The sequence below is a fragment of the Athene cunicularia genome (assembly GCF_003259725.1).
Source record: "Athene cunicularia isolate RWA chromosome 1 unlocalized genomic scaffold, athCun1 chr1_part3, whole genome shotgun sequence".
NCBI lineage: Eukaryota > Metazoa > Chordata > Aves > Strigiformes > Strigidae > Athene > Athene cunicularia.
In genome coordinates this window covers 229,563-252,749 of record NW_020799093.1, presented here as the reverse complement: position 1 = coordinate 252,749, position 23,187 = coordinate 229,563, and the positions used below count along the sequence as shown (strand labels likewise).

Sequence of the window (23,187 nt, the reverse complement as noted above, 5' to 3'; positions counted from 1 at the left end):
AAGACAAGCCTGTTGCTAGTAGCAAGATACATCCTAGAGAGACCACAATACTCCAAGTTATGAAAGGGAGAAATGACCCAAGTATCACTCCTGGATGCCATCTCTGCCACAGTGACAGCCCATCTCCTGGAAGTCTCAGCATAGTTTGATTGACATCTCTGCTTTGCATTTCCACTCCAAACTGATGCATCAAACTGGTGAGTGCTGTTAAGTAGTAACTTCCCTCCACAAATAAGAGGACTTTACAAAAGATAATAGCGTTTTTTCATTTTCACAACACAGAACCCCATTTCCAAAGCCCATTAGCAGGCCTTCTGACTGACAGGCCAACTCAAGAGAAAATTATCTCAGCTATCCAGGTCTTTCAGCAAATAGGTGCAAGGTTCCTACCTTGTGTAGCCCAGAAAATGCTGACAGATGCAGAACTCACATCTTTGCTCTTTACCCAGCTGTTGTTGCGGTGCCTACTCCATGCAGAAACAACACAGAAATAATCCCCTCTATCACTTTCTGAAGTCCACTGGATTCGTAAACTGAAGGTGTCAACAGCCTTTTTAGAGAAGATTATTTCCCCGTTCTGAGTCCGCTCTCTGCCCCTGTCCCCAAGCAGCAGAGTCCAGTCTGCATCCATCGTGGCCAGGAGTTCCTCTGTCACCACATCGTCACTGCGCAGGCGCTGCCTGTAGTACCAAGAAACTGTGAAGCGGATGTTGGCTTTGGTGTCCTGTGAGTTTGTGATCCTGCAGTTGAGTTCTGTGGGGTCATCTGAAAACTTGGGTGTTTTGGAGGCATTCAGAAACACCTCATAGTCTGGCTCTGTAGGAGAGGAAACCCAGAAGAAAGCGGTTAGAAGCTACAAGCAGAAGGGAGAAAGTGCCAGAGCTTATTAAGAGAGCTGCTAACTTCTAACATCCAATCTAATCTGTGAAAGCACCTGAGTTAGAAGCCAAGTGCCAGAATATGCATTTTTCTTACAAGACCTGGGGACTGGGAACTTGAACTCCAGCTCTCAGACTTGCACCAGTCTAACACAAGTACCCCTAGGCCTGCATGTCCAAACAAGGCCTTTCGTTTCATATGTCTAGTCACACCATTTCAGAAAAAGAAGGACTAAGAGATCTTGTTGAGTAAAACCATTCCCTTCTTTAGGCCTGGCCCAAGAACCCATCACAAGGATTCAGTTTCAGCCCATCCAGTCACCTTTTGCACCTGTTCAAGTGCCTGGGACAGCCTGCAGCAACATGAGACAGGTTATTCTCTAGCTTTGGACTGACCAGAGACATTCCATTTCCCCAATTTTTCTCCAGGGTAAGAAGCCATTTTCTCATCCTGAAATGTTCTCTTTTCCACTCTTAACTATATCATCATGTCTCTACAATATGGTTTAAAAACATCAGAACAATAACCCAAAACCAAACACCTCACCCACCCACCCACACTGAGGGCACAGGTACCACCACTGGCACTGGCCACAAACAGCACCAAAAGCAGTGCACAGTAAATTGCAGCAGGCAGCATAATAAACACTAAATAGATTAAGAGTTGAAGATGTGTAGATCAGAAGAGCTTCACAGGCTCAACAGAGAAGTACGTGTCATACAGCTATGAGGCTGGAATACATCAAGCTTGAAAAGAAGTGTCTGAAATTCATGGGTTAAGAATGGAGCTGTTGTATTTAAATCTGAAATAGCTGGCTGTCCAGAGCCTAAAAGCGATAAGGCAGCTGCATGACTATTTTCTCTCAGACTACAGAGATAGTAAAGGAAAAAGATTACAGCAAGAACCTCACACACCACAAGGAAATACATATTTATTTACTAGTGTTAGAATATTTTTCTGTCTTACTGTCTACTATAATTCAGAAAAAAGACTAGCTTTCCAACTGTTCAGCCAATACTCATCACATGGCTTTTACATCGTAAGTGTATTCAGCGCTCTATATTTATTTCTTGCTCTGTGTTTTATTTGGCATTTTCCCTCCTAGAAACAATTAACTGAAGCTATAATTGGGACACAGAAAGCAATCCAAGGCTAAAACTTGGGCTTAGCTCACCAACAAGCCAAGATAATAAAGCATCTTAATAGAACTGCTGCGCACACTGTGTGTGCACATGCACTTTCGGACTTAAGATGCGAAGGATAAAAACAATTGTATCAAGCAAGCTGGCTGCTGCTGTGTCAGCTTGCAGAAAAGACCTCTCGCCATTAAGTGTTATGCATGCAGTGTCCTTGCATCTAGCAAGAACAAGGGCATTAATACACACCAAATATTAGAGTATCTGGTGATGCTGAGGGTGAGTTCTCTGCAGTGTTAGGTAACACACAGGCATAAAAGTACTGGTTACATAAATCTGTAGTACCTACTAACAGTGAACATAAGTGCAGATTTCTGCACATTTTCACTATAAGGCAAAATAAAAAGAAAATGCAGAGAATTCCTCTGCTGTGACCAAGGCATAGATTATTAATGGTGACCAAAACCTACTTTTGGTGTAAGTCCCCATATATCCTTCCGCTACACTACTCTTCCTGTCTCATTCACAAAAGACTAGTCTTCTCCAGGGCCTCATGATATATTGCTCATGCTCTGCAATTCTCTTATCGTTCCCCCCTCGCCTCCCCTTCCCCCTCAGAAAAGACGGCATTCAAGAACAATTAATATTTTTACAGCAACGGAGACTATGAAAGCAAAAACTCTTCTCTAGACAGGAACACAAGGAAAAAGCCACAAGAAATTCAAATTCTTAGACAATCACTTTGGGTTTGTTTTATTTGCGGGCAGGGGAAGGACTGCTAAGAAGAGAGTTTTGGCTTTGACAACACCACTCCAGATAGGCACTTCACCCTGACAAGACACTCAAACAGAGGATTTAGAAAGAATAAAAGACTGGCTGGATAAACCTCATTCCTCCACTCTGTCAGCTGTCAAAGAACAGTCTCACTGACAGTTCAGTGACTTAATACTCCAGCAGCTCTTAACTTCCATTAAGGAGGAGGAGTTGGTGAATTCTGGATGCAGTTGAAAACGTCAACTGCTGAAAATTTATTCTACTTTCCCTTGCCCTAGCAACAAAGCATCTGCTGAAAAGCAGATTTTTTTTTCTCTCTCCTGTTCCCAAAAAACGTCAAATTGGAACGGAAAGAGTAAGGAATAGTCCTACAGGTATCAGCACTACGAGAGAGTACATGAGCATGCAGTGCACCTGTGCATGTATGAACATGTGTACATACATGTACATGCACAAAAGTGGGGGAAGGAGGGATCACAAGTTGAATGTGCTATTTGAATGGCTGAAACAGGACAGGAAATTGAGACATTCATCACTTGGGCACTTCTAGTACACATTACAAGTACACTTAGAAATGACCATGGCTCAACTGCTTTGTAAAATGCCCAAATGTAAAATCTAAAGTCATTGTTGCTGGGATTTAACCTTGTGACAAAGCTATTTCTGAAAATGAGGCTTCAGAGTAGGCTCTCTATATGCTGGCCTCATTCAATACTTCTATGTTGGAGGAGCTCTGCCTTTGTAACTGAACAGTACCACCAGTTTCTGATGACAGGAGGCTCTGAACAGGTACACCAAGAGGGTTTAGGGCTGGGTACTTGCATCCAGTTAAAGCTGGGAACAAACACCAAGTACTACAGCTCTGTCAGTTCTCCCTCAGCTCACACCTAGGTTCACTCACGCTTCCAACACAACCAATACTTTGGGAATTTTAGCAGGTGCAGATACCTTACCTACAGCATCCTGCAACACCATCCTGAGTATCATTGCTTCTAAATTGAAACTGTTCTCTCCCCACGATTAAACTAGGGGACAGGATGGGCAGGCTGATGTATCTAGACCTATCCCTAAGATGACAAGCTCTTTAGAAGTTTTGCTGGAGTTTCATTTCTAGTATTTCTCCCAAGCAATTTCTAAGGATATCTGCATAAAGAAAGATCTCCAAAGCTTAAGCTCCAAAGCAAAACCTTTACAATCTGTGGCATGCATGAGATGGTGGATCTACAAAACAGATCTGTCTTGGCAAAAGGGTGTAGAGAAAGATAGTTGGCCAGGTAGATCAGATAAGTTTGCTGAATCTCTTACCTACAGTTTCTGTTTCTTATTCAGTAAACAAGTCTTAAATGAACAACTGTTAGACACAGGTGCTTCTAACCAGCCCCTTGCAAAAAAATGCAGACATTGACAGCATTAGAGCTGTAAGAAAGGAAAGCCACCAAGAACAACTGGGGGATAAAGGAAGGAGAGAATAAAGAGATCATCAAGTTTCTGTAAGTACTTTTCCCCACACACACCAGTGAATTAAAAAAAAAAACTTTCTGCAGAAATGCCAAAGTAACATATGGAAGCCATAACTTCAAGTGCACAAAAATCCTCTGCTTGTCCAAAGGGCTAAGAATCCACTCATCTCTAGGACTGAATGATGAAAAATGTACCACACTGAGTGAGATGTTAGCCACAAGCCAGGTGTCTCTCACTCAATCACACTACTCAACAGTTGTGTGACATGGTCTTTTAAAATGGACTTGTGTGTTGTGGGAGAAGAACAAAGCAGTATGAAGTCATGTTCCATTCTAAATCCATCAGTAGGATGTGGTGTGCCTCTAGTGATTAAAACAGCAAAGCAAAAACACAACAACTTTGAAAACTATTAGAGTTCAGTATGAAGTTTCCATTATAAATATTTTTTGGTATATGACTCAGGGGAGTCATCAGGGGAAGCATCCAATATCACTGTGTTCAGAGATCAGAGGATACCTGTTGCTGGATCAGAGCCCTGTTAACAGTACAAGGGAGGTGAAAGGGGCAACATGACAACATCAGCAGCTTCAGCTCCCGAAATCAAGGCAGGATTTTAAGTCCTATTTCCCCATTGCAAACTGTTCAATGACACCAGAAAGTGGCATGCATGGGTAGGACACACGATAAGAGATTCTAAAACCCTATAATGTACAAACCCAAAACCCCATAAGATAAATTAGTATTTTCATATGCGAGAGAGGTACCCTACATATAGATGATAGATGTAAGTGAGAGAAACTAGCACAAAAGGTCCTCTCCCTTTTCTGATGGGTCCAGGGAATAAGTGGTACATTACCCATGAAATCTGAAAGCAGAATCACTCACCTAATGCTGTCACCACCACACTGACTGGTGCAGACGTCCTCTCCACCACCTTATGCCAGCTCCCGTTGTGCAGTGGTACCCAGACAGCTGCGTGGCAGAAGTAGTAGCCAGAGTCTTCCACATCTACATCACGCACCAGGAGGCGATAGGAGTTCCTATCTATATGGCTCAGGCTGATAAGAGTTGAATCACTGACAACAGAATCACGGTCCATGCTCAACAAAACCTGAGCATCTGACAAGGTATCATCAGGTGACACAGAAAAATACCACATCACCTCTGCTTGGAAAATACCACTCCTGTCTGTTGTGATGTTGCATGTAAGATCCAGGGAGTCTCTCTCGGTCACAGACACATTGCTTGTTGAGATGACCACATCTAGAGCTTAGAAATGAAGAGACAAAAATTCAAACAAAAAATAATTTTTTCTTTTTTTTCCTTCCCCCCTACTCTAGGACTTCACACTATTACAGAAGCTTCTGAAGTAGCTTAGTAGCCCTACCTTCGAATGCCTGTTGGATATATAGCTGCATGATCTATTACAAGGGGAGTACACATTATCAGTCAAGTAAAGGATGCATGATGAGGGCAGGGGGGAGGAAGGGAGAGAGATCACAGTTTTTATAACTCAACAGTAACTGCTCCATGAAGGCTTTGTCCTGGTCACAGACCACACTTTTGTGGTGCAAAGGTGACATGTACAGCATTTTCCATTCTCACAGGAGGGTCAAGGTGTTTTGGGACTATCAGAAGATAAAGCATCCACTGCTATCACTAGGAACTACATTAGAACTCAACTTGGTTTCTGCTGAAATGGTTTCAAGCTCATCTAACAGAAGATATTTAGATGAAAAGCAGCTACAGCCACATGTTGGAGTCCTGACTGACCTCCGGTGTGCTGCACAAACATGAAATGGAAGTAAACAGAAGACAGCAATAACTCCTTATACTGCTGACTCCTCCACTTACTGCTCTGACCAACACACACTTTAAAGCAAAGCCAACACGTAAAATACATTTTACAAACTCCTCCATGGGCCAATGAATTTTTTTAAATATACACAGCACATATGGTCATAGCCAGCATTCAAACAGGACCTTCTGCTTTCCGTAGATTACCAGGCTGGCCACAGCTTTCTTAAAAGAAAGCCATGAGATGAAAGTGTCAAGGCCAGGAGTAGAAAAGCTGGCCTTAGTTACTGATGAGAGGTGAACCAGCAGTGCTGTGTGCATTGTTTGTAAACCTCACTGCAAATCATTCACCAAGTTACCTGGCCACCACATGTCTTCACTTGCTCATTCCCTCATTCTACATTGTCTAAAGATTAGATTTGGATCTCAGTGCAGCACCATTCCCACGGTGTGTAATGCGGCTGCTCTTAAAAGTCTCAACAGTGGCCAGTAGACAGGGCTGCTACAGCAGTGGCTCTTCTCAGCAGATCTATGACCAAGACCACAAGCAAGAATACAGATTGCTGCCTTAAACAAGCAGTTATGTCTCTGGTGCAGATTAGCGACTTCTATGTAAAACCATGTTCTACTACATAATATGTACCCATCTGTAACAGCTTGATAGCATTATCACCAAGAATGAGAAACAACATATAAAAGCCAGAGCAAACTGAGTGGCCACAACTATTGCCAATAAAACCAAGCAAGACATCTTACTGCTCACTACCTGATAACACCGAGCAGTCCAACTGAACAGAGGGTAGCAAGCCCCACCCGAGTGGTAAAACAAAATCCACTGTCTGATGAGTATCTCACTGGGACTTCCCTCACTGTCCTATCATGGAACTGAGATCAGTAGAAAAGCCTGCTTAATTTAACAGACTAATACCAGAATACAAAGTAAGACTCATCTGCAAGGCTAAGAGCAGCATGTCTTCAAGGAACACTTCAGTCTTCATGAAATGGTGATGAACATTCAGAATCTGGCAGTATACACTTACAGGGGGACCCCCAAGAGAGTTTACCAGATCTATATTCTCAATGGTCCTTTTTGGTCACAGACATGTCTGAAGGCCTCACTTAGTGTCATATACCTGTTGTGCAAGGCACTATTGAAAAAGACATACGTGAACAAAGGCAGGCCCAAAGATGTCATGATTTTAGGAGCTGAAAGCAATGGGTAAGTAGACAGAAAAGCAAAATCAAATAAGCCACCACATAGTTACACAAATAACCTGTGCATGACTTATTTCATTAGATACATTCATTTTTTAAATTTTGTTTCTACAAATTCAACCCCACAGTTTTCAGCAGGTGAAATGAGGGAAGTGGAGCAACCAGGCACACCATTTACAATTCAAGCTCATTTTAACATTCAAGTGCAGAGGTTTCAGATGTCAGCACAAGATGGTCTTCAAGTCCTACTACAGGACATATGGGTAAAAATTTTCACAACTTTTTTCGAGAGTAACATTCCATTTAGCATAACTTAAAGCCTCACGTCCCTGACAAAGTGCCAGTGCTGCCAATGATGGAGCTAAAAATGAAGACAAAAACCTTAAACAAGAAAACAAACAAAAAACCCACAAACAAAACTGCACACTCAAACCACATCAGAAAGACTGCACTACTACTGGTCCTGGCAATCCTACCATTTTCACAGAATCATCTAGGTTGGAAAAGACCTTGAAGATCACCTAGTCCAACCATTAACCTATCACTGACAGTTCCCAACTACACCATATCCCTCGGCGCTATGTCAACTAGACTCTTAAACACCTCCAGGGATGGGGACTCCACCATCTCCCTGGGCAGCCCATTCAACGCCTAACAAGACCTTCTGTAAAGAAATGCTTCCTGACATCTAGTCTAAACCTTCCCTGGTGCAACTTGAGGCCATTCCCTCTTGTTAAAGAGGCTCATCCCCAGCTCTCTGCAACCTCCTTTCAGGTAGCTGTAGAGGGCGATGAGGTCTCCCCACAGCCTCCTTTTCAACAGGCTACACAGTTCCCTCAGCTGCTCCTCATAAGACCTGTGCTCCAGACCCTTCACCAGCTTCGTTGCCCTTCTCTGGACACACTCGAGTAATTCAATATCCTTTTTGTAGTGAGGGGCCCAAAACTGAACACAGTAATTCAGGTGTGGCCTCACCAGTGCCACTGATTAAACCCCACCTACTTAAACCAAACTCTCCAAGAGTGCCACAAAATAGAGAACTACAGCTCTTAATTAAGAAAGCCCTGCCTCAACACAGAGGACCTGCAAGCTTTACTGTGTAACAGACACCCTGAAAAAGAGGGGGCAGATTGTCTTATTTCACAGGCTAAGTACCACCAGGACACTAAAACTACATCCACATGAGCTAGCCAAAAACCCCATCAGTTCCGAGTGATCCCTATAGCGATAAAAGGATTACAAAAATGAAGAGATACCCTTTCTGTCTAAACACTTCTAAAGCAGTGTCATAATCTAACATTCTGAGGGACCATCATTGCCTGTTTTTCTACCTACTGAGTAACAAGGTGCATCATTTCCCGCTTTCCCTCCTCCAAATAGCAGTAGTAATGCTAATGCAATTAAGTACTTAGTGCATCCATTCCTGAAATCGATATGGGCAGGGATATGTGGATATCCTCAGGACAGCACTATAGGTATTTTTGTCTCCTTAGTCAAGCATGCAATGAAGTGTTTAACAGAACCATTACTGTCCTAGACCCCTGACAACATGGTGAAGCAATCAGACCAGTGATCCAGTGACAGTGATAAAACTCACTGGATAATTTGTCCTGTAAAATTATTACTGCCTTCCTCCTTTCTCTTAATCTTTCTATGCTATTTTAATAAAGAACATACAGAAGAGCTTCACATCTGTCACTTAATCACAAGCCACTCTTATAGGAACTGCAACTGTTTAGTGCTATGGGACAACCCTATGTTAATGAGAGAACAGAGGGAAGGTTTGGGATGCTCAGGGGTTAAATACAACATTTAAGAAATATAAAAACCAGAAGCAATCTCAAGTGAACTAAGGATGAGAAAAATCTAGGTCTAGGTATCTAAGAGGTTCCAGTCAATCCTTCTACACCATCATTTCCCTTCTCCCCAAAATAAAAGTTAGAAAAATTATCCCAAGCATTTTCTATCAACTCAGATGTAAATAGGCCAGCTATCCAAACAGCACTCTAGGTTCTCCTTGAAATGCATCCTCATTTAGTTCAGTTTACCCAATTTCTGCTCTTAATTATTGCAGTTTGGACACAGCACTTCTGTAGCTTTAAGTTGTGACCCCAGGTCATCAGAAACACTCACCAGTCCGTTGGATTGCCACACCTGCTATCTCCACACTCTTCTCTTGAATCTTCTGCCATGTGCTATCTGCCCCTCTCACCCACTCACTTACAAGACACCTGTAGGTGCCCCCATCCACTGAGGAGGCCTGGGATACAGATAACCAATACGTGTCATTCGCTCCTGCATCCAAGCGGATATCTCCATTACGGTAGCGCTCTTCATAGCCAGGACCTGGCTGGAATTTGCCCTCATGAGTCAAAGATAGGATGTCCTGCCAAGTCAATCCACTTTTGATCTGCCAAGTCACATGCAGGTGAGTGTGTTCCAGCGAGGTGGTAATTGCCGAGCAGCGTAACTTGAAGGAGTCACCTTCAGACAGCCTGAGAGACATTGAGGAACGTGCTTTTGAACCACTCACCGATAAGCCGTCAGAAATCACTATTAAAAAAGACCAAAACACACAAGTATCATAAAACGTAAGCAAGAAGAGAACACCCGCACCAACCTGTTTAAATATGAGGCAGCAGAACTACCACAGAGCAACACCTTGCCAAACATTCCTTCTTCCACACAAATATATTCCAGGAACAAGGAAATTCAGGTGTAAATCCATTAAAAGTGCTCCACTTTAAAAATGCCAGGGCAACCATTAAAATTCATTTATCCTTCCACTAACTTTTGTTTCTCATCCAAACATCATCATTCTGACTATTCCCATCCAGAACCATCTTTATTTTCATAAGAATAAAAGATAAGACACTTAAAAAAACCCCATAGCTTCCCAAGTTATTACTAAAGAATGCTAAATGAGAGAGCAAAGCTAAGGCATGAATGCAGCATCAACATGCTAAAGGAGAAAAGGAAGATTACCTCCTTCATACAGAAGGATCCCTAAATGAAACTATAAATAAGAGAGAAAACAGGCTGTGTTTTCACCTGAAGTTAGCCTCTCTACCCAGAGGCTTAGGGACATTAAATATTTGCAGACATCTTCAGAAAACATACTGCTTAGTTTTCCCATTTTTATTTATATATTTACTAGACAGAAAAATGAAAGCAGTGTTTATAGTAAACAGCCTCTCTTCACTTTACCTCACTTGCCTTTTCTATCATACTTCCCAATTTTTTATATTGGCTTTTAGGAGAACTAAACAGAAAGAGGGAGAAGGAGGAAAAAAAAAAATCACAATGCTTATAAGCAACATAAATCCAACATTCTTAAGGGTACATCTATAATCAATAGCAAAATCGAATTTAGAGCACACCTCACTCTTCAGAAATACCTTTCACTTGGACCTCTGCATCATAATTTCCCTGAACGGTGGCATCAGTGCTGGGCGTGGAGCATTTGTATCTCCCTTGGTCAGTTGGCTGGATGTTTCTAATCACAAGTTCCACAGCATCGTTGCTGCTCCGTCTCAGTTTGATATCCCCACGGCCCACGCGTTTTTGGTACTCCTCAGAGGTGAATGTAGAATCCCAGGTACTCACTATCCGCACGAAGTCAGTCTCCCGGGAGAACTCCCAGTCAAAGTTCTGTTCACTGGGTCCATCGTAGTCACTAACACTGCAAGGTATCACCACCTCCGTACCCACAACTCGAATAAGAGGACCTTTGGGCACCCTCACAACACGCGCTCTGCTGAAAGCTAGGCAGGAGAATAAAGAGAGAGAGAACACACAGTTAATAAAGGAATTACCAGGATAAACTTCGACCAAAGAAATATGAAATAGAATAAGGTTGGGCACCACACTCTAGTAAGAGCAGTATTTCCCATTAACATTTAATCTTACTGGAGCAGGAATCCCTAAACACACCATTTTTAGTGTGGGCAATCTTTGTTTCATTGCTTATTTAGTAACACATTAGGTAACAAAATACTGAGGGAGAGAAAAACGTAAGGAGGAAAAAAAAACAACCCCAAAAGAGAACTAGCCATAGATCCAGTGGGTAGCAGTTCCTCTACTACAAGGCATGTATGACCCTTAAACAACATTAGTAAGTGGTTTTCATTACTACATTAAGGACATCATCTAATCAGGCATTTAGAAGTCTTCTGCTGACACCAGTAGAGGTTTTGAAATAGGGACCTAACTCTACCTTAGCTTGGGGGCCCTAAGAATGTTAAATTGACATTATGCAAAAATGAGCATAGTCACTTCTGCCCTGAACAGTCATGGTTTCTCTAACATAGGTGAGCTTCCTTGCTTTCCTATTTGCTTTAAAAGGAAGAACAGATTTCAGCACAGTTTGCTTGAACAGATTTCTGCAACCACACCTGTTTCTATCACACATTTCCTCTTTCGTGGAAGTCCCAGAACATGGGGGCATGAGTAGAGCAGGCCCTCTCCAGAGCAGTGGAACACAAGAGTGTTCAGACTGTGTTTTCTGGAATTGTCTTGCTAGGAGGACAGAACAACAACAGTTCTCTGCAGAAGGCTGGCAAAGCAAAATGTTATGCTCCAGGCTAAAGTGTGAACCACTTAAACTAGCCAGAGGACCTGGCAAAGATGCAGCAGGAGACCTTTCTAGTTGATTTGGCTCTGTAGCCCAAATAACCCCAGCAGCTGGACATAGATTTTGGCACGTTCTTACTTCCCAAAAGAACAAACTGCTTTGATTCATAGTTGCAACCAGAGAAATCTTTTAAGAAAGAGAGAGGTCTCCAAACATGAACAGCCTACTGCATCCCACTGGCTCCGTGTCCATAGCAAAATATTTTAGCAGACAGGTAGAACAGGAGAAGCCAGAACACTGAAGGTCAGATCTCTGCTAAAACCAAGCAGGTGGGTTTAACAACATCAGAGTTGGACCAAAAGGTTGATCTGAGATACTAAGAGGCTCAGCCAAATTTAAAAAAAAAAAACAAAACACAACCCAATGCACAAAGTGCAGCAACCCACAACTGCTCTAATTCACCAACTATGTTGAGAAAGCCACCAACTGGTGACATGAACACCAATATACTTGCATGAGCCTTCCCTCCCCTCCTGTCACTGCACATCTTACTGTAGACTAAGATCCCACTTGCTGGCTCAGAACCATCATGCCAATAGGTATCCAGGTGTGGGCAAGTAGTCTTGTGCAGAGAAACAACCCACTGGAGAACCTGTTATGAAGTGCAGCTTGTTCTCTCCAGAATGACATGGAGAAGGATGTGTTAAAGAATCAGGATTTCTGTAGGCATTTAAAAACTGCACAAACACCTGTACACACTGAGCACAACTACAAGAGAAAAAGTGTATTTTAATCTCCAATTACAGTTCAATAAACAGTTGAACCAAGGACTAGCACTGTCTTTACCTCCCCAGCTCATAACTCCCAGCATGCTCTTTGCTTTGCAGGCTGTTCACGTGTACAGGCTCAGTCATAATAGTCCAGTTTCCTCATTGCCATGACCTTCTGTATTCAACGTTAGTACTTCATTAAACTTATTTGTAATGCATACTGGGGTTAATCTCTTACCCCTTATATCCCTCCCAGAAGACAGTTACTAGGTACCTGATCAAGTGATTGTCCAACTTCCTTATTAGGACTAGTCTTTTCTGCACCATTCACATGTGAATCAGAGAAAAACCTCCACAACCAGGTATCTTTAAAAATATCTCTTGAAATAAAAGCACCATATAGTAAAATCATTGATACAGAAAAGTAACCAACAAAAAATAAAGCAAGCTGCAATGTTCTGATGTATTTCCTGGCTAGATCTTAAATTGCAGCCCCATTCAATCCTTCAACTTATCCTCTTATAGAAAGCAGTAACAGAAGCAGGTAAGCTTTAAAGCTCTTCCTGACAGCCAAACCAGCTTCCAGCAGTCCAGTGCGAGAAGTCAGCTCAGGATTCTGAGGACACTCTCTCTAGAAAATACTCTGTGACACTAAAACAAGCAGACAACACTGTTCTGCGTGTGTCTTCAGCTGTAGACCCACATACCATGCACTGCATTAATCCAATCTAGAGGTGACAAAGGCATGACTAATGTGGCAAGGGCTGCACATTTGTGTTTGAGATTAGCACTGACAGTTCAGTTTCCCTTCTTCCAAGGTCACTAAAGACCCTTTCACACTAAATGAAGGTGGGGGTAATTAGCACCTTCATAAGAGAAGGCAGGCCAAAGGGAAAGACACAGGGATTCCTCAGTGGATCTCTTTGGAGTCCGTACCTTATTGCTATGAAGCAATGACTATCCCCCTCCTCACAGCACAGTCCCACAAGCAATTCCAGTTTATCACAAAGTTGGAAGGAGGGCTCCAGTAGAGATAGGGACAGTCTGTAACAGTTATTTTATACTTTACAAACAATAACATTTGTTACTGCTAAAATAGATGAGGATTCTGGTAAAGCAGGAGCACACTGAGACAGCATCACATGATAAGAACTGTGCCCTGCCCACAGGTAAGGAGGAACATGCACAGGGCAGACACTCGACAGGTCAGCTGCATTTCTAGGTGACCAGGAGGCACAGACCCTGTAGCAGGCTGTGAATTCAGGGTTCTGCCTTCTGTCCTGCAGCAGTCAACAGCAAGAGTTTCCTCAGCTACTGAACAAGGTGTTATATTCTTCGCTGTGCATTAGCGATTAACATTTCATGTAGTTGTAGAAGGCGGCACAGAGCTACAGACACTAATCTTGGCAAGAGACAAACCCCATTTACTCTGGCAGATAAACGAGGGGCTTTTACAAATATTTTATTCTTGCAGTGCCCTGTGTCACTTGCATATACCCCCTCCATCCTCCCAGAGCAATTGCTTGTATCGCGAAAGCTGAACTTCAAGAGCTTCAAACTCCGTAAATTTGTTGGAAACATTTATTTTTCATGACATCCAATATATTTCACTGTTAATATAAGGTGACATTTCTTAATGAATTCACTTGAATCCCATTTAACTGTAGAAGCAGATGGAGTAGGACAGAACAGTGTATACACTGGTGACAAAACAACACAACTTTGTCAGTATTTTCCAGTATCACTGAGACCACCAAAGATGTGTATTTAGCAGGAACTCAATAACTGGCTCTGTACAATAAACTGCAGTGCTGTACATCAAGCCTGCCTAAGCACAAGATTAATTGCCTAAACACAGAAGTTTATTTTTACAGTTACCAGACCACCAGATGAAATTGCAAGTAACTGTTTTACAAAACAAAAGGTAATCTAGCCCCTGTAAGGAAGCCAGAACACAAACGCAGGGGATGGGACTTGTTCCTTAGGTTCATTAGACAGGTGACAGGACTACAAGGAAACACTGGTGCTTTTGCAGGGCTGAGCCAGAACACCAAAGATGTAGAGCAAACACAGAGCCTTCATTGCTCTTTGTCAAGCACTTGATCAGAGGATTCTCCAAAGGGATTGCATGAACTACTCCCCCAGAAATATGGGCAAAATGTGGGTCAAGGTCGAATAATAAACCGGGGCCTGCCATATTAATAATAGAGGCAAGCTAACCCAGACATAGCCTAGGCGGTTTTCAGTTAGTTGTTTGTTCCCTAGCAGTGGTCCATGACATACTTTGTCCCATCACCTAGATCACTGCTGTCATTAAATGAAATCCTTTCAAAGAGGAGAACAAGGAAAGCAATAACTGAATAGATAGTTTCTGAACTCAATCTCAGTACATTAAATAACCTGTCACTTTTAGGATAACCAAGAAAACAAGGCAACAAAATTGTGTAGGATCTACAGAATAGGTGATCTGTGTAGCTTGTTGAGAGTTTAAACAACTCCTCAAGGAAAGAGATGGTGAGGATTTCCTCTTGCATGAGGGACATTGCTATAGATGAAGAGCCTTCTAGGAGCATCATCTTCACACAGGTTTTGCATCTGTGTATCACTTATGAAAGAACAAGATGAGAAGTAATCTGTGGAGTCACTCACAAGGCTGAGAAGGTATTACAATTGCAAAGAACACACTTCTGCTTCAGCATTCTCTTACACAAGGTGCTTCCTCCAGTCTGTGCTAGACAGTTCTGTCTAATAAGAAAACATGTTCTCTTAGCAGCCCAGAGAAGAAGGTCGACTCTCTACGTCCACCAGCCAAAGGAAAATGCAATGTGACATGCCATGCAGTAGGAAGCCAATTAAAGCCAAAAAAGTAAGAGCTGAAGAATGTGTAAATTGGCTCAGGCTAAGCTCTCTAGCCTCTGCATCAGAATGCCTTAGAACACACACTCCAGCTCCTCAACCGAGGCATTCACAGGAGACACAGTGACAAGTTTGCTGATGCCCTTCATATCAAAAGGGCTTTCCAAACAAAAGGTTGTTTCATTTGCCAACTAAACACTGGCATGTCTGGGAAGGAAATACAGCAGCATCCTCAAATTCACAACAGTTTATGGCAGGAAGAAAATATTGCAGTCAGCTTCACAAATGGTAGTAATAATTTTCCCTCCCTGAACTCCTCCATTTATTATCAATCTAGGCAACACTTTGCTGCGCACTGTGTAAATGAGGGGGTTGAGCAGGGACCCTTCTTGTGCCACACTAGAGAATAAGCAATGGATTCCTCACCATTAAAGCTGTGCACTCTGCCTCCTATTTGCAGCAAAATCCCAAATCTTCCACTTCTGTACTGCACTGCTTAACTACAGTTTTTGTAATGCATGAAGTCATTTTACAAAGTGGAGCAAAAAAAAAAATTTCCATTTTATTTTGTCCCACTAAGAGACACATACACACAAATCCTTTTCCTCCGTTTTGAAAGAGAACTGATCAGGCTCCTGCTGGGAGGCATTCAGCAACTTTCCCTAGCAAGCAGGCAGGTGAAGGAATAGACAGCATACTACAGACCCTTCTCTAGAGAAGAACCAAAGCATATCAGCATGGGAGATAATAATCCTTATCTCCAATCTCCCCCTTTTCCCCTTGTCTCTACTCCCAGCTCCAATTATCATCAGGCAGCTACACATCAGGAATGTCATCTGCAACTCAGAGAAAGAACAAGTTATAACAAACATGCCTACAATGTTTGAAAACCTTTCAATATTGTCAAGACAATTATTTTTTAAAATATATAACATGATTTTCCTAGAAGCGACATATTTACACAAACAGCATGTTGCTTTGGGATTTCCTCCCCTCTTTAAATGCAATCAATTATATTTTTCTATCCTACACTGCATATGCATGAGAGGAAAAGTCAGATTAAGCAGAATAAAAGGAATTTAAGTACCAGAAATGCAGCTATTGAAATCTCTTTACCAGTCTCAAAAAGAAAAAAAATTCTAAATAAGTGAGATCTCTTACCACTCCTGCTAAACACATGACAACATCATACTCCTCTTTCCAATCCAAACACACAGTAGGGGTTGATATCTATGCTAAATAAAGTGGTAGGCTCTTGCTACTCTTTCCAAATTACAAAATTTGGATTGTCCTAATCAGCAGAAGCAACCTACACCTTACAACCAGAGTCTGCACAGGGAGGGAACAAGAGGCTTATTTAAAAGAAATCCAATTTGATTCCTTATGTTGAAGCTCTGATCACCATGGTAGCCCAGAATTATCTGAGGCACCTATGGCTCCCCCCATACCTTGCAAGTCAACAGCACTGTTACACCTTCCTGACTGCAATACTCCCCACCTAAAAAATCTGATACATTTTTATGGTTTACAGATGACCTGCAGCATATCATCTAAAGATATCAGAGAAGAGCAAATGAAAGAGTCCATGAGAGAGACATTTACATTGTTCTTTCCCAGGCAGCTAGGATTCTTTTTTTAGATAATGTAGAGCTCTTATCAAAAGGAATTAGCCTGGGTGTAATTGCTTAAAACCCATTATCTCTATCAGGATGAAGAAACGCATACTGCATCTTAAGTGAAGCCTCAGAAATGCTATCAAACTGCAAGGCTGCTGTATTGTTGTAGTCTCCATGCCATCTGAGACATCTCAGAAAAGTCACTTCTCTAGCACTGGGTGAAAAAGCAGGTACCTTCCTTCCCACTTGGATTCAGATTCACATCAAAGGATTAAAACAATATATTTTGCAACATAGTAACAACCTGCTGTCTTCCCCATTCATCCCCTCACTGATCACCCCCAAGAAAAGGGATTTCAAATGCACCTAAGCAAACACAAAGCTTTTACTAGGACACAGTTCTTCGTTATCATAGAACCACAGAATGGTTTGGGTTGAAAGCAACCTTTAAAGACCGTCTAGTTCCACCCCCCTGCCATGGGCAGGGACACCTTCCACTAGCCCAGGTTGCTCAAAGCCCCGTCCAGCCTGGCCTGGAACACTGCCAGGGAGGGGGCAGCCACAGCTGCTCTGGGCAACCTCTGCCACTGTCTCATCACTCTCGCAGTAAAGAATTTCTTCCTTATATCTAATCTAAATGTACCCTCTTTCAGTTTAAAACTGTTGCCCCTTGTACTGTCACTACAGGCCTTGATAAAAAGTCCAAAGTCTCTCTGTCTTTCTTACAAGCCCCTTTAAGTATAGAAATGCTGCTGTATAGTCTCCCTGAGGCCTTCTCCAGGCTGAACCACCCCAACTCTCAGGCTTTCTCCACAGAAGAGGTGCTCTGGCCCTCCTCTGAGCCTGCTCTAACAGGTCCATGTCTGTCTTGTACTGGGGGCTCCAGATCTGGACACAATACTCCAGGTGGGGTCTCACCAGAGCAGAAGGGCAGAATCCCCTCCCTTGACCTGCTGGCCACACTTATCTTGATGCAGCCCAGGATACGGTTGGCTTTCTGGGCTGCGAGTGCACATTGCTGGCTCATGTCCAATTTTTCATCCACTAGCATCTCCAGTCTTTCTCTTCAGGACCATTCACAATCTATTCTTCCTCCAACCTGTACTGATACTGGGGATTGCCCCAACCCAGATGTAGGACCTTGCACTTGGCCTTGTTGAACCTCCTGAGGTTCACATGGGCCCGCTCCTCAAGCCTGTCAGGATCCCTCCGGATGGCATCCCTGCCCTCCAGCAAATCAATGGCACCACGCGGCTTGGTGGTGCCCACAACCTTGCTGAGGGTGCACTCAGTCCCACTGCCTGTGCCATTAATGAACATACTGAACAGTACCAGTCTTGATGCGGACCCTCAAGGGACATCACTTTTACTCGTCTCCATTTGGACACTGAGCCACTGACTGCAACTCTTTAGATGCAGCCATCCAGCTGATTCCTTATCCATCAAATAGCCCAGCCATCAAACCTGTATCTCCCCAACTTAGTGACAAGGGTGTTGTGTGCGACTGTGTCAAAGGCCTTACGGAAGTCAAGGTAGATGACATCAGCTGCTCTTTTTTTATCCAACGAAGTCACTCCGTCATAGAAGGTCACCAGTCAAGTTATGCTATGGTGCATTCTTCCACTTCTAGGAGTCCTCCTGCCTTATGTGGCTTGTTACCTAAGCTCTTTCTGTCATCAATGGAGAGAAGCTCTCTGAAAAACTTCTCTCCCACTGCCGTTTATAGTTAGAGCCTAGGGAAACAACCACCTGAGCTCAGCAGAAAAACTAAACAGATTTTCCATGCTTCTCCCCCACTTTTAGGAAAAAATAAAAATAAAAAAAAAAAACAAAAATAACACCACAAAACCCCCACCAACAAAAACTCCCCACCACTCTGAATACACAACACACAAGCACAATGGGGCCAGATGAACATCCAGTAAGTCAGATCTGATCTGTTCAGATGTCTCGATTATATTACTTTGGATAAATACATAGTAACTGGAAAGTTCAGATCTGGAAACAGCAGTCAGAAGGCTTTCTTATCTAAAAAGACAGGGACAGTAAGAAAACAATACTTCACCATACAAAATACACTGTGTCACTGCAGCTAGTGAGCATATCATCTGATCACTGCCCCAAAAGATCTGTTTTGGAAAAACTTCACTAACTGTCTCACAAGAAGGAAAGCCTCTTTCCTCTGCCATGTCTGTTAAGGCAACTGCAATAAGCAAAACTGCCTCTCTTGCTATCTCTTGGGCTATCAGAAATAAAGCACTCTTCACCTGTTCAGCTCCACCCTTTTGAAGACCAGCTGACTGGCATCACTTTCATCCAAGCACACAATCCATTTCAATTCTCTGCCAAAATGAGCCACAGGAATTTGACATAAGTGCTTCTGTGGATTATTCCTGCTACAATACAAGGAGAAGAGACCAGTAAACTGCAGTGGAAGCTTGTACAGTAGAAATCAGGTTGCATATGCAGTGCTAATTAGAATTTAAAACACTATCACCAGCTGCTGACAGTACAGATCCCACTGTGCACCACTGCTTCCCGGTCACAGGGAGGTATGCTACTGGCAGGTAGAGGGGAAAGGAGAAGCCACATAAACCTTGCCCAGCTGTGCAAAGCAGAAGGCTAGTTTGTCAGAGTGACCCTTGGCAGGCAGAGAAATGTGGCACCACTGATCCAAACAGAACAAACGTCTAACAGGCAGTGATACTAAAGATTGTGGTTTAGATTCCTCTGGATATCAAACAACTCCATCACATAGGATCTCTATTTCCTTTCCCTACCACTGACTGACAGTTGAAGATAAAAGGCTGTATCTAAAGAACTGCTTTTGGTAAGTCTCCAAAACACATCTGGGAGCAAAAGGGAAAGAAGAGAAAAAAAAAACAGTGAAATCCAAGAGTCAACATGCTGCTTCTTCCTGGGTCTCACCTGAAATACCTGTCACTGCTAATGATCTTCGTTTACTTTCCTCCAAATAGTCTCATCGAACTCCATTTTTACCCTACTCTGACAGAGCAGCCCATTTAGGCTACCTGATGACATCTGACCCAAGAAGTCCAGGGGGTCTGGCAGTGGTATTTACACTGCCATGTGGGACAGCTGATTTTCTATTCTGCCTCAGAAGCAATTTGTGTTGCCAGAGAAAAGGTTTAATACATTACATTTTAAGGAAAACAGTTGACAAAGCAGCGAAGGCCACAACTCAAAGCTGAAGGGCTAGCACAGTTGGATGCAGGGCTGCAAGTATTTGCAGAAATGCTGTGTCTGAAGTATCTTCACATTTTCTTTAGTGTGGAAGAAGGACACAGGTTGAAAACCATAATACTAATTCCAGCTCAGGAGCAGTGCATACATTGACCAATATTTTTTAAAAAGTCTTCAAACTAGAATATACAGAATTAAAATGAGTGCTGTTCTGCAACATCATTAACTTGCACTTATCCATTACCTTAAATCTTTCCCAAAGCAGTTGGAACTGAGCAGAGCAGTCCAAATCCATTCACTCTATACTGCAATTTCCTCTGGGCAGAGAGCAACCATTCTCTTCGCTCTATGTGTGCATTCCACTAGGATTAAACTGAACTTTCTTTGGATTTCACTGGAGAAAACAATCAGACTAGAATAGATAATTTCTAAATCTGCATCTACATTAACTAAAATCATACACTTGAGTGTAAAAATCCAAGACGACAAAAAAATCCAAATCCCAGACAAGATCATGTTAAACTATAAAAGCTAATACATTTTAGAATGATTTTAAACAGGACATAGTGCCAAGCAGATGTGAGAAGGCTGGAAAGCTATGAAAAAATATTTTTGTCAGAAGACTTTTAAAAAGATGCACATATAGCAATATCCATGTGTTTCACAAATTATACATTTAAAAAAGTAAATCCTGGAACACTCCCTCCTCCCCTCTCCCCAAAGTAATTCCCATTATTATCATCCCCTTTTCCTCCCAGAACAGAAGGTATAGATTTTTATTGATGTGAACTAATAATTTGTTTTCCAAGTTATCATTAACATTAGATAATATCCAAAAAACACTCTAGAAGCTTTCAAATATAAGAAGTCCTGAATCCAAGATAAAGTCTTTTACTTTTCATTGACAATTATACTAAAAAAAAAAAAAAAAGGCAAACAAAAAATGCCTTCAACAATCATATGGGGTTTTTTGGGTGGTTGTTTTGCTTTGTTTTTTGATGATTTTTTTTGGTTGGGTTTGCTGTGGTTTTTTGGTGTTTGGGTTTGCAGGGGCTTTGGGGGGAGTTTGTGGGCTTTTTTGTTGGTGGTAGGTTTGTTGGGTTTTTTTTTTTACCTGCTTAAATTTGGTTGCATTCGTCCACCACAATTTAACCCAACACCCCATCCATACCAGACAAAGTCCTGTCTAAAGCCAAGTTAAGTCTAAAGGGGATCAGAAGATGAGATTAAAAAAGCCACATGCTTTCATAATACAGATATTAATCTTAACCTCCACTTCCCCAAAAACTGTTCTGGGGGATCATTTCAAATCTCAGTACACAGGAACTACTTTCCCAGCAAGCTTTCCACTGGATGAGTGATGGCATCACATAGGCTTCAGCAAAAACAGCAACAAAACAAAGCCTGATTACAGAAGTCAGCAGCCACAACACCAATAACCCAAGACACACATTAGGCTCTCAGACTCTCTAGTTGGGATCCTGAAGGGCAGCTTCATTCTGTTTGCATCTGCTGTTGTGAGAGATTATGGAAGAAGGTGGCTGGGCAGAAGGCTGTTGGATCTGCTGAACAAGGCACCATATGGCAGTGGCCCACCCTGGCTCCATGCTTGTTAATTGATTTGCAGCCATAGGAGCCAGTGGAGGGATGGATCTCAATGTTTATAGAGTAATCCTTTTCATCTGTAATTTAATTATCTAACCATCCCATCTTCCTCATAAATAATCTCCAAGCAAGTGGCCACATTAAAAATGCCAACAACAGACACACACAGGATGGGTGTTACAATATGGGAATGAGTGCCTGTGCCTTGTCAGCACACGCAGGTAAGTGCAGTGGCACAGCTATTGCCAACTCTTTTGTTGCAGAAGATGGACAGATTAACCGACTAGACCAAACTCATGCAGTAGAACAGGAGCAGTTAGGAATAGATCACAGGCACTCCTGGTTTCAGGCTTTGTGCTCATTTCACTGTATCACACTGGTTCTTTACATAACAATGAAAACAGAAGGATGTGTACAGCTAAACAAAAAAGACATAAGCAAAGGCAAAGGAGACAGCTAGCTTGTGCTGTATCAACTGGCACCCCTGTAGTCCAGGAGTCCCCTGAGGACTTCATTTGGGCACCTACACCACCACCTCATCCATACTGCTGTCTGCAACCTGGAAAACCAGAGACCAATGTTTTCCAACCCCTTCTCTCAAAGCCCATAGATCCAATTAGCACTCGAAAGCCCATTTCAGGTCATGCAGAGCAATACTGTTTAGTATGCTAATCTCTATGGAGTCTGCATGTTAGGAGCACAGATATTTTTCTCCTAGACAAGAATGAATTGAACGCATGCGTGCACAGAGTATGATTTAAGAGACATCAGGGGTCTTCCTGCTTTAATACAAGATTTACATAACTAATTCTGTAATTGAGAACAGGACTGCAAGGTATTTACAGTACTTGTTGCTGCTGAACTTTTATTATTTGCTATGACACCAACAAGAAGAAACTCTGTTGCCCAGAAAAGGCAGCTAGTCTGGTCTCTGGTATAAAAAAAGTCAACACATTAAATTATCCATTTCAGGAGGAGACATTTTTCATTACAGTATTGTTGCCCTCCTACAAAGGAGAGGGTCAGCAGTTCGAAGGGGGCAAGGGGAGGGAAGAGGTCCAGATGAGAAAAAGATGAGAGGTCAGGGACATAAAACAACATCTAGAAGGCACACAGGGATTCCAGTCAAGGTCTTTGACAGGGTCTGTGTAACTCCCACACAGGCTGTTAAATAAAATTACCCCCAGATGGGTCTGCAAAACAGCTGGCTTTAAAAACAGGCATGCCACAACACTCTTCATTATTTGAAAGAGACAAATACCAACACAGACAGTTCTGGAAACACGGGAAAAAGCCTCAAA

At 42.4% G+C, this 23,187-nt stretch overlaps 1 protein-coding gene across 1 annotated transcript in view; it reads right to left on the bottom strand.

The window, feature by feature from the left end:
- Nucleotides 1–12,423, bottom strand: part of PTGFRN (prostaglandin F2 receptor inhibitor) — a 40,975-nt gene extending 28,552 nt beyond the window's left edge. The window contains exons 1-5 of the mRNA XM_026841256.1: nt 12,406–12,423; nt 10,661–11,132; nt 9,396–9,815; nt 5,136–5,519; nt 391–816 (exon numbers count right to left, since the gene is read on the bottom strand). Of these exons, the coding sequence (XP_026697057.1) occupies nt 391–816; nt 5,136–5,519; nt 9,396–9,815; nt 10,661–11,132; nt 12,406–12,423 (1,720 nt within the window). The remainder of the gene's footprint in view (nt 1–390; nt 817–5,135; nt 5,520–9,395; nt 9,816–10,660; nt 11,133–12,405) is intronic.
- Nucleotides 12,424–23,187: the final 10,764 nt, after the last annotated feature.